Source organism: Neurospora tetraspora, assembly GCF_033439725.1.
Source record: "Neurospora tetraspora strain CBS 560.94 chromosome Unknown B0H65scaffold_9, whole genome shotgun sequence".
In the NCBI taxonomy this organism is placed as follows: domain Eukaryota; kingdom Fungi; phylum Ascomycota; class Sordariomycetes; order Sordariales; family Sordariaceae; genus Neurospora; species Neurospora tetraspora.
This window is the reverse complement of record NW_026944391.1, coordinates 1,047,191-1,062,339: the sequence shown is the minus strand read 5'-3', so window position 1 is coordinate 1,062,339 and position 15,149 is coordinate 1,047,191. Positions and strand designations below refer to the sequence as shown.

General features: G+C 50.5%; 3 protein-coding genes across 3 annotated transcripts; 2 read left to right on the top strand and 1 right to left on the bottom strand.

Moving 5' to 3' along the window:
• Positions 1-754: 754 nt before the first annotated feature.
• B0H65DRAFT_480451 (tRNA synthetases class I (M)-domain-containing protein) lies at positions 755-3,493 on the bottom strand. Its single transcript, XM_062827576.1, has 4 exons — positions 3,271-3,493; positions 2,432-3,125; positions 2,165-2,366; positions 755-2,104 (listed from the first exon to the last, which is right to left on the bottom strand). The coding sequence occupies exons 1-4, from the start codon at positions 3,388-3,390 to the stop codon at positions 1,102-1,104; spliced, it is 2,019 nt and encodes a 672-aa protein (XP_062677109.1). The 5' UTR covers positions 3,391-3,493; the 3' UTR covers positions 755-1,101.
• Positions 3,494-3,950: 457 nt separating this feature from the next.
• Positions 3,951-5,889, top strand: B0H65DRAFT_480449 (uncharacterized protein). Its single transcript, XM_062827575.1, has 2 exons — positions 3,951-4,408; positions 4,466-5,889. Exons 1-2 carry the CDS (start codon positions 4,356-4,358, stop codon positions 5,478-5,480), a joined length of 1,068 nt encoding a protein of 355 aa, XP_062677108.1. The 5' UTR covers positions 3,951-4,355; the 3' UTR covers positions 5,481-5,889.
• A 2,245-nt stretch (positions 5,890-8,134) lies between these two features.
• On the top strand, positions 8,135-10,471 carry B0H65DRAFT_583266 (heterokaryon incompatibility protein-domain-containing protein; the record flags this gene model as incomplete). The annotated part of the gene is made up of 3 exons (XM_062830874.1): positions 8,135-8,185; positions 8,605-8,993; positions 9,265-10,471. The coding sequence occupies 3 exons, from the start codon at positions 8,135-8,137 to the stop codon at positions 10,082-10,084; spliced, it is 1,260 nt and encodes a 419-aa protein (XP_062677107.1). The 3' UTR covers positions 10,085-10,471.
• Between the last annotated feature and the right edge of the window lie 4,678 nt (positions 10,472-15,149).

Genomic DNA, 15,149 nt, shown 5'->3' with positions numbered 1-15,149 from the left:
AATCCGGTACAAATCAATAGTCAAATACGAATCAATGTCCCTGACTAGTGGGCTGGCCAACTAGTCAGAGGTCGGTTTTGAAGACCTGACGAGAACATACCGCCGTCGTACCATCGCAAGTTTCGCAACGGTCGCAGACATTTGGATTGGAAATCGGAATCCAACCAAACCCACCACGTCGCAGCTTTGTCAAACGCGGTGAGAGCCGATCGCAAAGTCTAGATGAACTGCGTTACTAATCACGCATCAACGGGTGAGATCGGATCTCGTCCACTGCGACCGAGTCGTTTAAAGCGACTGTGTTCTGGTCTGGGGCGACTATGTGGGGCTAAGGTATAAGTCACTTCCGGCAACTCAAATTAGTGGTTAGGGTTAGTGGTTAAGGTTAGGTATCAGGGTTAATTCCGGGGGTTCAGGGGGTCAGTGAGAGGTCCCCGCATGTGAATGAGAGTTTGGCGCTTCGAAAAAGATAGTTTTGAGCATTCGTTATCGTGGTTCAAAGTGATAACTTTCGAAGATGGTGGATCGTGACTTTGGCTGCGCGAACTTGATGCAAAGCTTTGGACTTGCGGTCCGTGCAGTCTTGCGATTTGTATGGCCCCACACAGTTGCCCCAGACCAGAACACAGTCGCTCTAGACACGGGTATTAGTAATCCGCCTCCCGCATGAAAGCCGAGAAAAGAGCGCACGGAAATACCGGGAATCCGGTGCTTGGGGCCCCGGCTGTGCCGATTCCGGAGCAAACTCCGTTGTGACCGCCTTCAGTTCCCACACCGGTCCGTTCAGGCTGGAGACGGGAACAGCATGGAACAGCACTCAACTCCACTGGTTGACGGTTGTCTGTCCGACGCCGAACCCCTGATAAACATCTTTCCTAAATAGTCCGAGACAACAGAATGGTAAACAATAGAGGTGGATATCATCGTCTATTTTGCAGATCTAACAGGCATAAAAATCGTCTCTGAATGAAAACCAAGCAGCTGCTGCGTCGCAAAATCCATACCCGCCAAAGACACAGCACAACGCCTTTCACCGACCGACCAACCAACCGACCCACCAACCCCTTACACCCAATGGATATCTAGCGTCTTCCTCTTTCTTTACCTCAAAGGAAGCTCCTTAGTCTCACCAGCGGCGGGCTGAGCGTCACCACCAGCAGCGGCGGCCTCCTTGGCAGCCTGCTCCTTGGCCAGCCTCTCCTTCTCCTTCTTGGCCTTCTTCTTCTCCTTCTCCTTCTCCCTCTGCAGCTTCTTGGCAGCGGCCTTCTCGGCCTCGATCTCCTTCTGCTTGCGGAGCTCCTCACCACCGTAGGCCTCGCGCCACTCCTCCAGCTTGGCAGCGGGGATCTGGGAGAACAGAAGCTCAGGGGTGCCGATGGGCTCACCAGCCTTGAGGGCGTTGGCGGTCCACGTGTCGGGGATAACAACGGGGATGTCAGACTCACCCTCAGCAGCCTTGAGACCAATCTGTCTGAGGATAGACTGGGCGGTGCCGGGCATATAAGGGGTCAACACACCAGCAATGAGGTGGAGAAGGTTGAGGGCAAGGTTGATGACAGCGTTGCAGCGCTCGGGCTCCTCGGTAAGAAGCTGGTTGCTGAGCTTGTTGTCCTGAAGCAACTTGTTACCGACGGCAGAGATGCTGAGGACGGTAGCAAGACCGGCGCGGAGCTTGGTACCCTTGACCTGCTCGTTGTACTCCTTGAGGAGCTTGTTGATCTCCTCCTTGTACTCATCAAGAGACGCGATGGGAGTCTTGGGGTACTCAGGGACCTTGGCGTCGAGCTTGGCCTGGCAGAACTTGACGACACGCTGGCACAGGTTACCGAGGTTCTTGAGGAGATCGTTGTTATTGGAGTCAATGAACTCCTCCCACTTGAACTCGGAGTCACCAGACTCGGGACGTCTGGAGAGGAGGTAGTATCTCCAGACATCGGGGTCAATACCGGTATCCCTGGCGTTGTTTCCGAACACACCGACGCCCTTGGACTTGCTGAACTTGCCACCCTCGTAGTTGAGGTACTCGGTCGTGGACAGGTGGTTAACCTGGGTCCACTTCTCCTTTGTACCCAACTGCGTGCCGGGGAAGATGATGGTATGGAAACTGATAGACCGTGTTAGTCAAGACCATTGTTACTTGAAGAGTAGCGCTTGGTGCACATACGGAACGTTGTCCTTGCCCATGAACTGGTACAAGGTGACATTATCGGGGTTCTTCCACCACTTCTCCCAATTCCTGCCCTCCAGGTTACCCTCATCGGTGTAGCACTTGGTAATGGAAGCATAGCCGATGCAGGCATCGAACCAGACGTAGAAGACCTTGTTGGCATACTCTTCCTCGGAGAGGCCCTCGAGGCCCTTGGGGACTGTGAAACAGCGTGTTAGCTATGGCCGTAAAGGAACGCAACAGGGACACAGCGTAAAGACGTACTGGGTACACCCCACTTGAGATCTCTTGTGATACCACGGGGCTTCAGGCCGTTGTTAATCCAAGAACGAGTAATGGCAACGCAGTTGGCGCTCCAGCCGTTCTCAACCTTGTCGAGCCAGGCAGTAATCTCCTTGTTGAGTTCGTCCAATCGGATGTAAAGGTGCTTGGTCTTGCGCCTCTCGGGGGTAGAGCCGTCAAGCTTGCAGCGGGGGTTGATGAGCCAGCCGGTACCCTTGCTCTCGTCTTCGCCGGCAGCGTTCTTGTCGGGCTGAATGGGGTCGAGAAGGTTGCCGCAAGCGTCGCACTGGTCACCACGGGCGCCGAGGTCGTGGCAGATGCTGCATTCACCCTCAACGTAGCGATCGGCCAAGAAGGTGTTGTGCTCGGGGACGGCGCAGAAGGCCTGAGTGGTTTCGCGCTCCTCGATGAAGCCATTCTTCCAGAGCTGGGCGAAGATCTCCTGGGTAATGCCGGTGTGCTCGTCGGTGGGAGTGCGGCCGAACTTGTCGAAGCTGATACGGAACCAGTCGTAGACATCCTTATGGAGGGCGTGGTACTTTGCGCAAAGAGTCGCGGGGTCTACGCCCTCGGAAAGGGCCTTGGTCTCGGTGGCGGTGCCATACTCGTCGGAACCGCAGATGTAGAGGGTGGGCAGGCCACGGGCGCGGCAGAAACGGGCGAAGACATCGGCAGACTGGAGAGAGTTGGGTCAGCGAAAGATAAACAGGGCGGGGCATATGCGCGGAGCAGGACAAGGAGAGAAGTGCAGAGCAGCGCATGTGGAAGGGCGCAGGGTTGGCTGCAGACAGAGAAGCGAGAGAAACCCATCAACAACATACCAGAACACTACCAATGATGTTGCCCAGATGGGGGACGTTGTTGACGTAGGGCAGGGCGCTGGTAATGAGGATGTTCTCCTTGCCCGGCTGGGGCAGGACTGGTCCGTTTTTGCTGGCCATTTTTGCTGTGGTGTGGTTGATGTCCTGCTGTCGCTGGGCTGCAGTGGGCAGTTGGGACTCGGCGACAAAAGATGAACTCGGAGCCGCAAACAGACGAAACTCAATCGCGACATGAAGTGGGGTGAGTCAGAAAATGAGGGGCACGGCTGACCCTAACCCTTGGAGATGTCGTCTGAATAAGGTCCGATGCCGCCGGCCTCTCTGGTCCCTTCTCCCTTGCCGTCCCATCTTTGTTCATCCCTTGCCGCCACCACTTTTTTGATTTCACCAACAAGACCATTCCTTACCAACAAACTCAACAAGCTTGTTTCGACGTCTATCGTACAGAGCAGCGGTAGCTTAATTCAACATCATCAAGTGCGGATGCTTAATCCAACCTCGTCTGAACATCCAAAGGTCGTGCCTTCGTGCCCTTCTAGGCCGAACTGGCCGAAAACCGGACGGACAGTGGACTCTGAGCCTAGAACAGGGGCAGCTAGGGGGGATCGTTTCAGGGGTCACCTCCCCAGGACATGCTCTGACGTCTTGGGGTGGATCCAGCCCAAAATGCGGGGGTCTCGGTTGGTGCCGACAGGGTCGGGGCTCCGTCTTTGGCGTGAATGGCGTCCCCTTCAGAGCATTTCTTCCCATTTCAGGAACCTCGGCTGTCCAGCAACATGAAACGAAACATCCAAAATCAACATGGAACGCGACCATGGCAATGTAACCATACTTCGTCAAGATCTTGAACCATGAATTCTTAATCAACCTGGCACTGCCTCTTTCACGTTTCTTTTCCCGTTCCCAGTCAATAGCTGGATCTCCAACGTGGCTTAACCAATGTTTCGAAACATGGAACGCCGGATCGCGGCTCCGTGAGTGTCATGGAGGACTGCCATGATCTTCGAGTAGGAGTTCTGTATACATACTCAGCTCTCCGGTAATCATCATGTCTTCTGGCGACCATCATTCAGCCAAAAGCCACCATGTTTCCCAAAATGAAGCAAAGCGCCAGAAACACAAGGGGATCCTCCAGGTCGTAAGTTGCCGGCCTAACAATTTGTCTTAAGACATGACCGTTTTCTAACTTCAACAGGCGTCTGGGATCTGAAATGGTCCATGTGCTCGTTGGCAAAGAACAACGCGACTTTCAAATGCACAAGAAACTTCTCTGCACAACCAGCATCTTCTTCCGCGACCACATCGAAGCCGCCCAAAAAGAAAGCAACGGGACCGACTCCGAACCCGAAGACTCGGTCCTCTGGCTCCCTGAAGAGTCCCCCGAAGTATTCGAACTATTCATCGTCTGGCTCTACGACCGCCGCGCCTTTCAAGCATACGTCGACAGCGCCATAGAAAAGGCCGCGAGAGATCGAGTTTCCCCCACCTCCTCCCCCAGCCGAATATCTCCTGCGCGACAATCGCCGTCCCGAGTTGGAACTACCCGACACGCCGAAACAAGCGACAGTGGCCGGCGCACCCTCCGTTGGAACCTTGTTCGTCTGCATCTCTTCGCCGAGGTAATAGACCTCCCCGCCCTACAAGACGCCTCGATGGACGCCCTACAAGATATGTACCTCCTCTGCGACTGGGACATGTCGCCGGGGTTCATATCCTTTCTATACGGGGACTGTTCGCTCGAGAATGCAGTCAGGCTGCGCAAATGGGCCGTGGCAATGCTGGCGTGGACGCTGCACGGCGGGGATGGCACGTCAAGTCAGTTTGAGAAGCTGTTTGCTGTCTTCCCGAAACTCAAAGCGGATTACGGCATTCACTTTAACAAGATGGCGGCGAGCAAGGCCGACATAAGGATCAAAAACCCGCAGTTGAGGCTACCCATGAATAATCTAAGGAGCGAGGAGCGCTTCTTTGGGTTTAGGCAATGCTCGTTTCATAGCCATCGGTCGACGGTTGGGGAAGGGGTTTGTCCCCATTTGATTACGGGGCTGGAAGGGATAGATGATATGGAGACTAGGTCGACCATGATGGGCGAGGATATTATTTCAGAGGAGGATGAAGAGGAGCTGGAGGGCGAGGGGGAGAGTTCGGATAACGAGGAGATTATTACGCCTGTGTGCGATATGGAAACTTCTTTCCTGGACCTTTCATAGCTTGAGCCGGTGTCTTTTGTTTTTCCGGAGTTCAGGTCAAAAAAGGGTGGCTGCTGGAGCAACATACTAATACAACTAATACATTCTGTTTGACAGCCGATCCAAGCATATGTGTCAGAACCACCTACTTCGAAAACACTAACGTCATCCTTGATTACACTCAGTCATCTTCATCCCCTATTCTTTGTTGATCCTACCCCGCCATCAACATCGGGTAACCGTCGCAGTCGGGTTCGAAGGCTGAACGAGAAAAAGAGGTCGAGTTAGTTCATACACTAAGCGAAACCGAAACCAATGAAACCCAAAACAAAGACACAAAAGAAACGTAAACACGAGCACAGAAGGCTTTTTGGAGTTCCGTCTGTGAGACTCAATCAATAACCTCATTGATTTGCTCCAGTTTCGAAACCACTTGCGACTAAAACAACACTTGAACTAGAGTCAAAGATGAATGTTGTCATCGTTGAACTGGAACTTTGATCGTCGAAAACGTCTCTTTGGCAGGCATCCGACTGGGTCAATGGATTTCGTCCATTGACCCAGTCGGATGCATTGAAATGGGTCTATTTGTCTATGGATTTCGGTCAATGGAGGTTTGTCGAGGTCAGGATGTAAAACAAGTCAAATCCATACAAATCAAATCCAAGCAAGTCGCCCACCAGACTTGGCCAAATCGGGGTCGAAATTTGACTCACAAATCCAAATCTAAACCCAGATTTGACTTGGAGATTTGCAAGTCAGTGGTGTTGGTTGAGAGATAGGTTTTTTTGCCCAGTGAGTTCGAAAAATAGTGGGGCCGGGACCCGAAATTCTAGGTACTTAGGTACTTCCTAGTGGACTAGGGATCCGTTATCTCTAGTTAAACCCTAACCCTGACTGGATTTGACCCGGATTTGAGTCTTCAAATCAAGTCCGGATTTCCCCACTTTTCAAACAAATCTATAAATTTTACCTCGAAGTGTTTCTTTTTTTTTTTTTATTTTTTTTTTTTTATTTTTTTTTTTTTTTAATTTTTTTTTTTGGGTCCGTGTTTGACTTGTCTTGCATGAGTGTGTTTTGTGTGCAAACCTGGCTAACCTTTTGGGGTGTTCTTTTTTCCCCTTCGACAAAAATATAGTACTCAAAGAAGGTTGGTGATATATGCTGGACTTGCTGCAAGACTATCGAGAATGATGGTGTTGACTTGTGAGATTGTCTCACTGGGGTGAGGGCAGGACTTATTTGTCTGCTATCTGTGAACTGGGTGACAGTGCTTGCTAGGGAGAATGGGAGAGTAGTCAGTAGTGCTGCACTGGGGCAATGGGGTTTTGTAGTGCGACAAGTGTGGCAGGGCGATAGGAGATGGCGTGGTGTGACGCGTTCTTTGTTGTGGAGATGCGGTGGTGAAGGTGATGTTTGGATATTCGTTGGGGACTGGATGAGCAGCAGGAGTTTGGAGGTGATGAGGTCTAGGTGTAGAGGTAGTTAGGGTAGTGGCCGATATGAATTATGATGTGGGACGGGAGAGGTGATACAAGATGCCTTCGGCTTCTGAGTGGGTTGTCTGTACGACCGTCGTCCGTGAATTGTCGTACTTCCTGAGTGCGTGGACGAGCCAGAGCTAGAAAGAAGAAGAAGAAGACTTGGAAAGTTTCTGTTTTGATATGAGTCAGGTTGCAGTGGTTGTTTTGTTGTCGGGGCGCGGGTCTTCTCACGTGATTGTGGGCTTGTCATTTGTGCCTTCTATTCCCAGTTATTCCTGCCTTTTAAGTTTAAACAATTGATAAATTCAAGTCTTTTACCTTTGGGATAATCGATTATTGAACTTTTCAGGCTTATACACGTGCGGGTTCGCGAACCATTTCCGAGTGTCCGGTCTATGTTTTGAGATTGTCGAAACTTTTTAGCAATGCATCCAGCAACGTTCGGTTTGCCTGCACCTCAACACCCAAGCCTTCGCCTCGATTTTGTACTTCCCGCGACTCGACGTTGTAATCGCCTGACGTACGACCAGGTATTCCTCTGGTGATTGGTTGAGATATCAACGAAGCTAGTAGACAGGGGGTGGTGGTGACATCGACTATGAAACTCCAAACTTTTTGAATGGCGCTAACCGCCACCACCACTGTCTTATTCCGACTACATCCCGTCACTGATATCTATCCTCACCTCTACAGCCATCAAAACCTGATGCTATTATCCTCTTCTTGGGCGGAGCAAATTCTCTTTGCTCTTTGAGCGCCTCTCAGCCAGTTACCCACATGTTTTGCCAGCGAATTGAACAAGCGTCGACGATGGATTCCCCGCGGTTGCGCCAACAAGAATCAGACCAAGACGACCTGGCTTACGGCAAGGAAGAAGCTGCCACAATATTACCCACAGAGAAAATAGCCGCGAATAACTACGACCTGAAAGGTAACGGCCAGGTATGGGACAAAGATATAAGACCATGGAGCCAGAGTTACGACATTCCTCATTCCTGCCGCCACTGCGGCCGAATCAAAGTAGTCACAGACGCGAAGCAGATTTCTGGTACCCCCGTTGCCATCGGAATCTGTATAAGCCAAGGAATTCCTTTCATTCGTCTCTGCATAGCCGACAAAATTGCTGATCTAAGGAAGGCGCTGGATGACAAATGCCTCCTGTTTGAGTTTTGGTTTGAGGAGTACAGGGACATGAAGGACTCAGAGCTGCTCGAACTACTTGATGTCGATGGCTCAGGAACTGTGCAGGCATTATTTCAAAAAATAGATGAAACAGAGAAAGACAGCAAGACAGAGGCGTATGGGTATTGGGATCTTAGCCTTCTCTTACAAGAGGGACAATATAAAACGCGGGCCAATTCACCAAGAGCCATTATTCAGCCGGGTAAGTTGCCTACCTTCATAATGCTTCGTCGAGATTTCCAACCCTTTCTACAAGCTTCCTCCAAGTATTTTGCTAACAACTACCAGATGGGCCAAGAGAGACCTTGACTTGCGACCCAGGCGCTCCGGATTCGTTCGAGATTTGTCGAGGTTTGATGTCCAAATGCCTCTTATCTCACCCCCTTTGCCGCATGCCACCTTCCTCTTTTCTTCCCACCAGGCTTTTGGATGTCAAAGAACATGACGTGAGGCTTGTGGAGACATCTGAAATGGATAAGAGTGAACAGTGCAAATGGTGTGCTTTAAGTTACGTCTGGGGCGGCGATGTGCCCTTGAAGACTACCAAAGCAACGCAGTTGGCTCATAAGGAACGTATCCCCCTCGACACTCTTCCTCAAACCATGAAAGACGCGGTTTATGTTTGCCGAGGCTTAGGGATCCGGTACCTATGGATCGATGCCCTCTGCATTATCCAAGACGATCAAGAGGATCTCCGCGAAGAGGTCAACCACATGCCTGAGGTTTATCAGTACGCGACACTCACAATATGCGCCGCGTCATCCACGAGCATTTACGACGGGTTCTTATACCGACGTGGATATTGGACCCACGGTTGCCACGCTATGAATGTTCGGATTGCGATCGACTGCAGTGAGAGTATCGTGTTGTTTGTCTGTGGATCTGGCGTCGGCCGCGTTTGTCCGCCGCAAAGATCCCATTTTTAAGCGAGCGTGGACGTATCAGGAGTATATGCTCTCACCACACATTTTGAGTTATCGGACTCACCATTTGGAGTGGAAGTGCAGGACGCATACTGAGCTTGTTGGCACCCCAGGATTTGATTTACCCCTAGCCAAGACGTCCGTGACAAGTGGAAAGATTGATCGGTGTGAAAAGGGACAACAGGAAATGTTGATGACCAACTGTAGCACATACAGGTTGTCGTGCTCAACGTCATGGTACGACGTGGTTCACGAATATACCACAAGAGCAGCATCCTTAGCCTCAGACAAATTGCGCGCGCTTTCCGCCGTCGCCCGGGTCTATCACCTTGAGACAGGGAAGGAATACCTAGCCGGCCTGTGGAAAGAAGACATCCCAACTGCGCTTTGTTGGGGTAATGGTCCAAAAGTAAGACGTGGGTCTGGGCCTTTTCTCACTTCTCAACGGCCTAGAGAGTACCGAGCGCCCTCTTGGTCATGGGCATCAATCGACACGCCAGTGCGCTACTGGCATGAAGACCGCGGCGCGCTGCTGAAGATGCGTAAATTACAGGTCTTGAGTGCTAGTATCACACCAACATATCCAGACGGCGAATTTGACTCGATTGCCTCAGCCTTTCTGGTTCTCCACGGCTCGGTTCGGGCTGTGCCCCTAACGACACCTATTGAATTACAAGAATTCAGGACCGAGGATCCCACGTATAGATTCTCATGCATTTGGGTTGCTGGAGTCCGCGCTCGCGTCTACCCGGACGCCTTTGAAGATCAACACGAGACTTTGGATACGTTACGGTTTTTGCTACTGACTGAGTACAACCACAGTCATCACCCAAATATAAGATTCAAAGGACGCTATATGACCTATCGCGGATTGGTTCTCAAATCCGTCCAAGCGCAATCTGATACTTTCAGCCGGATCGGACACTTTGAAACTGAAATAGATGAACCCGACAGTCGCTTGCCGGATTACTTGAAAGCCTGGACTCATGCCAAGTTTTTCGATTCTTTCGAGGATCGAACTATTACCCTCATTTGATAGCATCCCCAGACTGTTGATGGAGAGCCATATACACTTTGTACTGGGAGGAAAAGGATTGGGCCGGCGGCTCCTGGATACCTAGGTATAGAGACAGTTACTGATACAACCAGGTGATGACAAGAATGGTACCGGCTTCACATAGTGTAGGTGTTTGTAAACTGATTTATCACGCGAACAACTTGTAACACTAGTGTTCGGGGAGGCAGCATAGCTGCCTTCCCTTCCCCGGGCGATGAGAGGCTGGATCCTGGGTTGTGGCCCGTGTAGATGCTGGATACTGGGTTGCACCGAAGGTTGGATCCTGGGTTGTAGCCCGTATAGATGCTGGATATTAGGTTGTACTGTAGGTGAAATACAAAGTAGGGAGAAACCTTGGCTTTAAAATCGATGTGTAAATGGAGGTGTAAATGGAGGTGCAAATAGAGGTGCAAATGGAGGTGCAAATTGGGAGGTGCAAAATGCACTAACAGAAATGGAAGTTAAGATGTTAGGTCTAACAATTCTTTTGCGAGATGAAAGTGTAGTTTTTGGGCCGTGCGTTATGAGCTTGATAGTTCAAGCGGGGTTCTGTATCGGGGCCGCCCGCGGAAAGCACTAACACCCTAACCGGATTTACATGATAATAGTATATGCAGTATGTAGAACTTCTAACCACGGTAACTTACAGATACCGTCGCTTGGCCCGCAACTAGTCAGACGGTCGGTTTTGAAGACCTGACGAGTAGGATGACGTTGTGCAAGTTAAGCTGTGTTTTCACTGTTGTGTGTAAGTACAACTCTTATCGCATTGTTTTTTATCAAACTTTCTACTTATCTTATCGTAGCATATCCCGTCTTCCTATCACACTCTTTCTTATCGCCTCCTATCTTATCAGTGGGCTCACCCTGAAAGATAGAGCACGTGATCCTCCCTTGTGAACACAGAGCGAATGAATGATGACGTACTTTCCAATGAGCCCCCACACAAACCAACAAACCAATCACAGTTCAGTCACACCGACATGCGTGATAAGGACCCACAAAGCACATAGGGGTGAAAGGAACCAGGTTGTAGTCTGTTAGTACGGTAATATAGGCATGGCACTCTCTATCGCTACTTGTACAAAATACTTTCGGAAACCCATGCAAAACTGGCCCAAATATGTACGGCGCTAATGGTGAGATAACGGGTCTTATCACCATTGAGGTCCACGCCAGCAGGGTTAAGATCCGTATTCGAAGCCGAATTTGACGACCTCTTGTAATGAAGGGTGTGACCAAGCCGAGCGGACAATCTGTGGGCAGATGTCGTCGTCCTCAGGATATGGTTTTACCTGGGACGTACGTCAATCTGGGTGCATCATGGTGCGTGGAGGGAGGGTGGTTCCAAGCAGAGGGGCTTTGAGCGCGTCCTATGGCCCAGTACTTGTGCTCCCTTCAAGCTGTTGGTTGCCATTTCGGCTCTTGTTGGTTACAGATTCGGACACAAACGTCCTGAGGGGTCGGAGCGCTGCGTCCGGATTTCTCACCACAAAGCTGCTTGCCCCAGTGACCTTAATCATTCACGCCGAATGCAAGAACCAAACGTACTGAGAACCGACTAGCTCGTGAATCAGAAACTGCACCATCATCTGAGACGGCTCTCTGGTTTCCGGTCATTGTAAAGATATCTAGAGGTGTGAAGCATAGGAAGCAAACAAACACGTAGTTTGATGAAAGATGGAGCAGTCCACAAGCGTTCGATTCACCTCCTGAAGATGTTCAACGCCCTATACACATGAGTCATTGGGTCATGGATAGGTGCCACTTCTGGAAGTTGTAACAAAAGGAGAGCACTGGAAGTCGTCGGATAATATTGCAATACCTAGATCGATAGGTGGAGTGAGGTCTCCTTTGATCAGGTGCTGGAATGTGATCAAGTTACCAACAGCACCCACAATCAAGGGAGACGGGAGCAACGGACATGGCGGCAAAGGTCTTTGAATCCGAATCACACAGCGCAAAGACTGCCTGCACTGACCGTAAAGGCCGTCGATCTCAAGTTTTGAGAGTGACACTTCAGATTTGGAAACCACTGACGATGGCGCAATCCCCTTATTGGTTTCCACCTAGTTTGAGACCCTTCCTTATCCTGATAAATCCTCACTTTGGTGAATAGCTGCACTTTTCGGATGGCAGATGTCTACGATGGAAACGCTCGGTTCATCATCCATTGTTGACCCAACAGCGCGACTGCTGACCCAAGGTCAGCGTTGTTGTTGTTGGCGCTCAATTCCCGCCTTTGTTCTTTGTATTCGATCACTGCCCTCTGCCCCTCCCGCAGCGAGTCGAATCCCCGAGAACTCTCATCACTTGAGCAATCGAAGCAATGAGTCGCCCACAATGTCTCCATGTCTTCTTGGATTCTTTGAAGAAGAAGCGCTGGTCGCGCGCTTGTACGCAACAAACAGAACAAGAATCACCACGGTTCCGATCATTTCCTTGACGCCTTCGAATGCTTCATTGTTGCTGGCTGATGTTTGAATGACGGCGGTCGCGAGCGCTTCAACTGCCCTCCACTTCGCCATAAGAGCCATCGAAAATACGCTCGAGATCCCAAAATGCTTACCTGGAGTTTCACCGGCGCTCCTCTACACTACTTACTTAGCAGTCCGAGCAAGCAACGAATTACCTACCACTTATTCCTTTCCCGTTCGGTCACGGAACATAGACTGCTTTGGGAGTGTTCTAGCTCAAGATGGGTGCTGGTAACCAGGATCAGAGTCTAGAGGTACTCGAGATCAAGGGATTATTAGACGTCGTGATTGGAGGTATTCGAGGTGGACTCCGCTATCTCATTGTTACGGAATTCGACAGCAAGATTCCTTGGGAAGATAACAAAAACTTTTCAAGCGCATATAAGGACAAACTACGCGAGTTTGGTAGGCATACCCCTCTTGATGAATTGAAGTTGACAGCTACGGGTGTACTAACCAACGGAACGCTTCCTCAGTCTCCGAGATCATCAGAAACCCATACGGTGTCACGCTAGAAAGACTAAGAGCGATGATCGAACAGCTTGAAGAACTGAAACAAAACCGCTGACCCGGTCGGCGATCCTTCCTGCTCGTTTCCGAAAAGCAGCCAAGGCCTCGCCTCTCACGAATGGCAAGACCCCGTTCCCTTTCCACCTCAAGATTCGACCCTCCGTACTTCCATCGATCGTACCAGACCCGTAATTTCCAGCTACCTACCTGCAGGACAGGCGCACGACAAACTGGACAACAGTTCATCTTCGATCAACACCAGCGGGCAGTTACTCGCAAGCGCAACGCTTCCTCGTTTCCGCCCCTCTTTTGTTTTCACCTCAGACCTTTTTGAACCGAAGGCGGGCCTTCGCTTCAACAACTTAGCGACATTTTAATAGGGTGGCGGTAGCACTTTCACACGGTGGTTGATGCTTGGGAAAGAGTAGGGATTCAGGGGGGAAAAAACAGAAGGCAAGAGATACCTGATCAAGGGAAGGAGAAATAAGGATCGAAGAACCCCACTGTCCAAGGAAACATATCCAGCAAGCATGGCTTGCTCTTGGAATAGCAGGGGAAGACTGTCATTCTCAGGGAGTACATATGGTTCAATTGGTGGCAGAAAGGACCGAAATGAATGTTCGACTTTTGCTAGGTAGGTGCACTATCTGGGGATTGAGGCTCTACAGAAACTAACGGCATTTACAGGACAAGGATGATACCCATTTGAGCTTTACTAAAGGAAATACAAGTTGCACTACCCAATAAAGCACTTCATACACATACGAATAAGCTTCGTGGTTCGGAATCGCAGAGTGACCTCAAGCGAATGTTAGGCACCGCATCGCGGGTCTGTCAACGAGATGTGTTGCTATCGAAATCGCCGCTAATCTTGCCGTACCAGAAATAGTGCACTAACATCTGCAAGCTCGCGGTCGACTTCCCTGTTTGGAAAAGGAGGTGCGCCCAGGGGCAGCCCCACCCGCCGCCACCCGCCGCCACCCGCATACCCCGGGAGCCCGGTCATGGAATGTTGAAGGAAGCTTGAAAGCCACTGTGGTGCAGATGGCCAAGGAGGGGGTCGTTTTGGGAATAAGGTGGTGGTTGATTAGGAGGAAAAGCTAACTACAGAAGCCCCAAGATTCCAAGTCTTTATACCTTCCCTGCTAAGCGCACAGCGCACCTTCCCAAGCTCAAGAAGCTGATCTCTGTTTTCTTCCTTCCATGTTTTGTTTTCCGGCCCATTTGACCGGGCTGCGGCGTATGTGACCGGGGAACTGCTTCAGCTCCTCCGAAGTAGGAGGCTGTTGCTTGGTTAAAAAAGCAGTGAACATTGGTTCGACGGTGATGGCTGCGGAGTACTGGTCCCAATCAGAACGACAAGAAAGATAGCCCTGGATGACTGGGTGAGCTTTCGATCTTGCGTTCTCGAAATGGATCCAAGCCTCGGACAAAATGTCCCCTTGTTCATAGTAAACATCGTCGTCTTCGCCACTGAACAAAGAACAATGGAACTGATTGCAAACTGTGCCAGCCATACAACCGGTCGCTAAGTAGAAATAGTTTGCCAGGAAACCGAAATTTAACTGACGCGTGCGAATATCAGCAGAACGACTCCATGCACCTCGATGGCACACACAAATGTGTCTGTGACAGAAGCAAATGTTTTAATGACAGCCGCGTGAACGCGTCAATACTGGTTGAGAATCTGTCGCCAAACCCGAACTCAGACAACGATTACTGCAAGAATGTGCGCAAGTTCGTGCAGGCAGTTCGTAAATTCGTGAGGCAAAGGGCGAAACCGCGAAATACTTTATTGACACTCTTTGCTAACAAAAGATTCGGCTCAGGTTCCTTATGAACAGGCACTGGGGTTGTTCTATACATACTAATTCTAGGGAGCGTACACTCGAACACATCAACCCAACATATTAACCATCATCGCCACCAGGCTGAGCCCACCCAGTGTTGGAACAAGAACCTTGAGCCCAGAGGCTCCGGATTGAACGGCCCCTGACGGAGACGGAGAGGCCCCAGACGGAGAGGCCAAGTCTCAGACATCTTAGCCCGACCCACTT

What these genes read in the sequence shown, in the direction of transcription:
- B0H65DRAFT_480451 (XM_062827576.1), bottom strand. Translation starts at nt 3,390, where the DNA reads ATGGCCAGCAAAAACGGACCAGTCCTGCCCCAGCCGGGCAAGGAGAAC. An exon ending in ACATCATTGGTAGTGTTCTG is followed by an intron (nt 3,126 to 3,270) that starts GTATGTTGTTGA and finishes AACTCTCTCCAG; the next exon opens with TCTGCCGATGTCTTCGCCCG. An exon ending in TCTCAAGTGGGGTGTACCCA is followed by an intron (nt 2,367 to 2,431) that starts GTACGTCTTTAC and finishes GCTGTTTCACAG; the next exon opens with TCCCCAAGGGCCTCGAGGGC.
- B0H65DRAFT_480449 (XM_062827575.1), top strand. Translation starts at nt 4,356, where the DNA reads ATGTTTCCCAAAATGAAGCAAAGCGCCAGAAACACAAGGGGATCCTCC. An exon ending in ACAAGGGGATCCTCCAGGTC is followed by an intron (nt 4,409 to 4,465) that starts GTAAGTTGCCGG and finishes TAACTTCAACAG; the next exon opens with GCGTCTGGGATCTGAAATGG.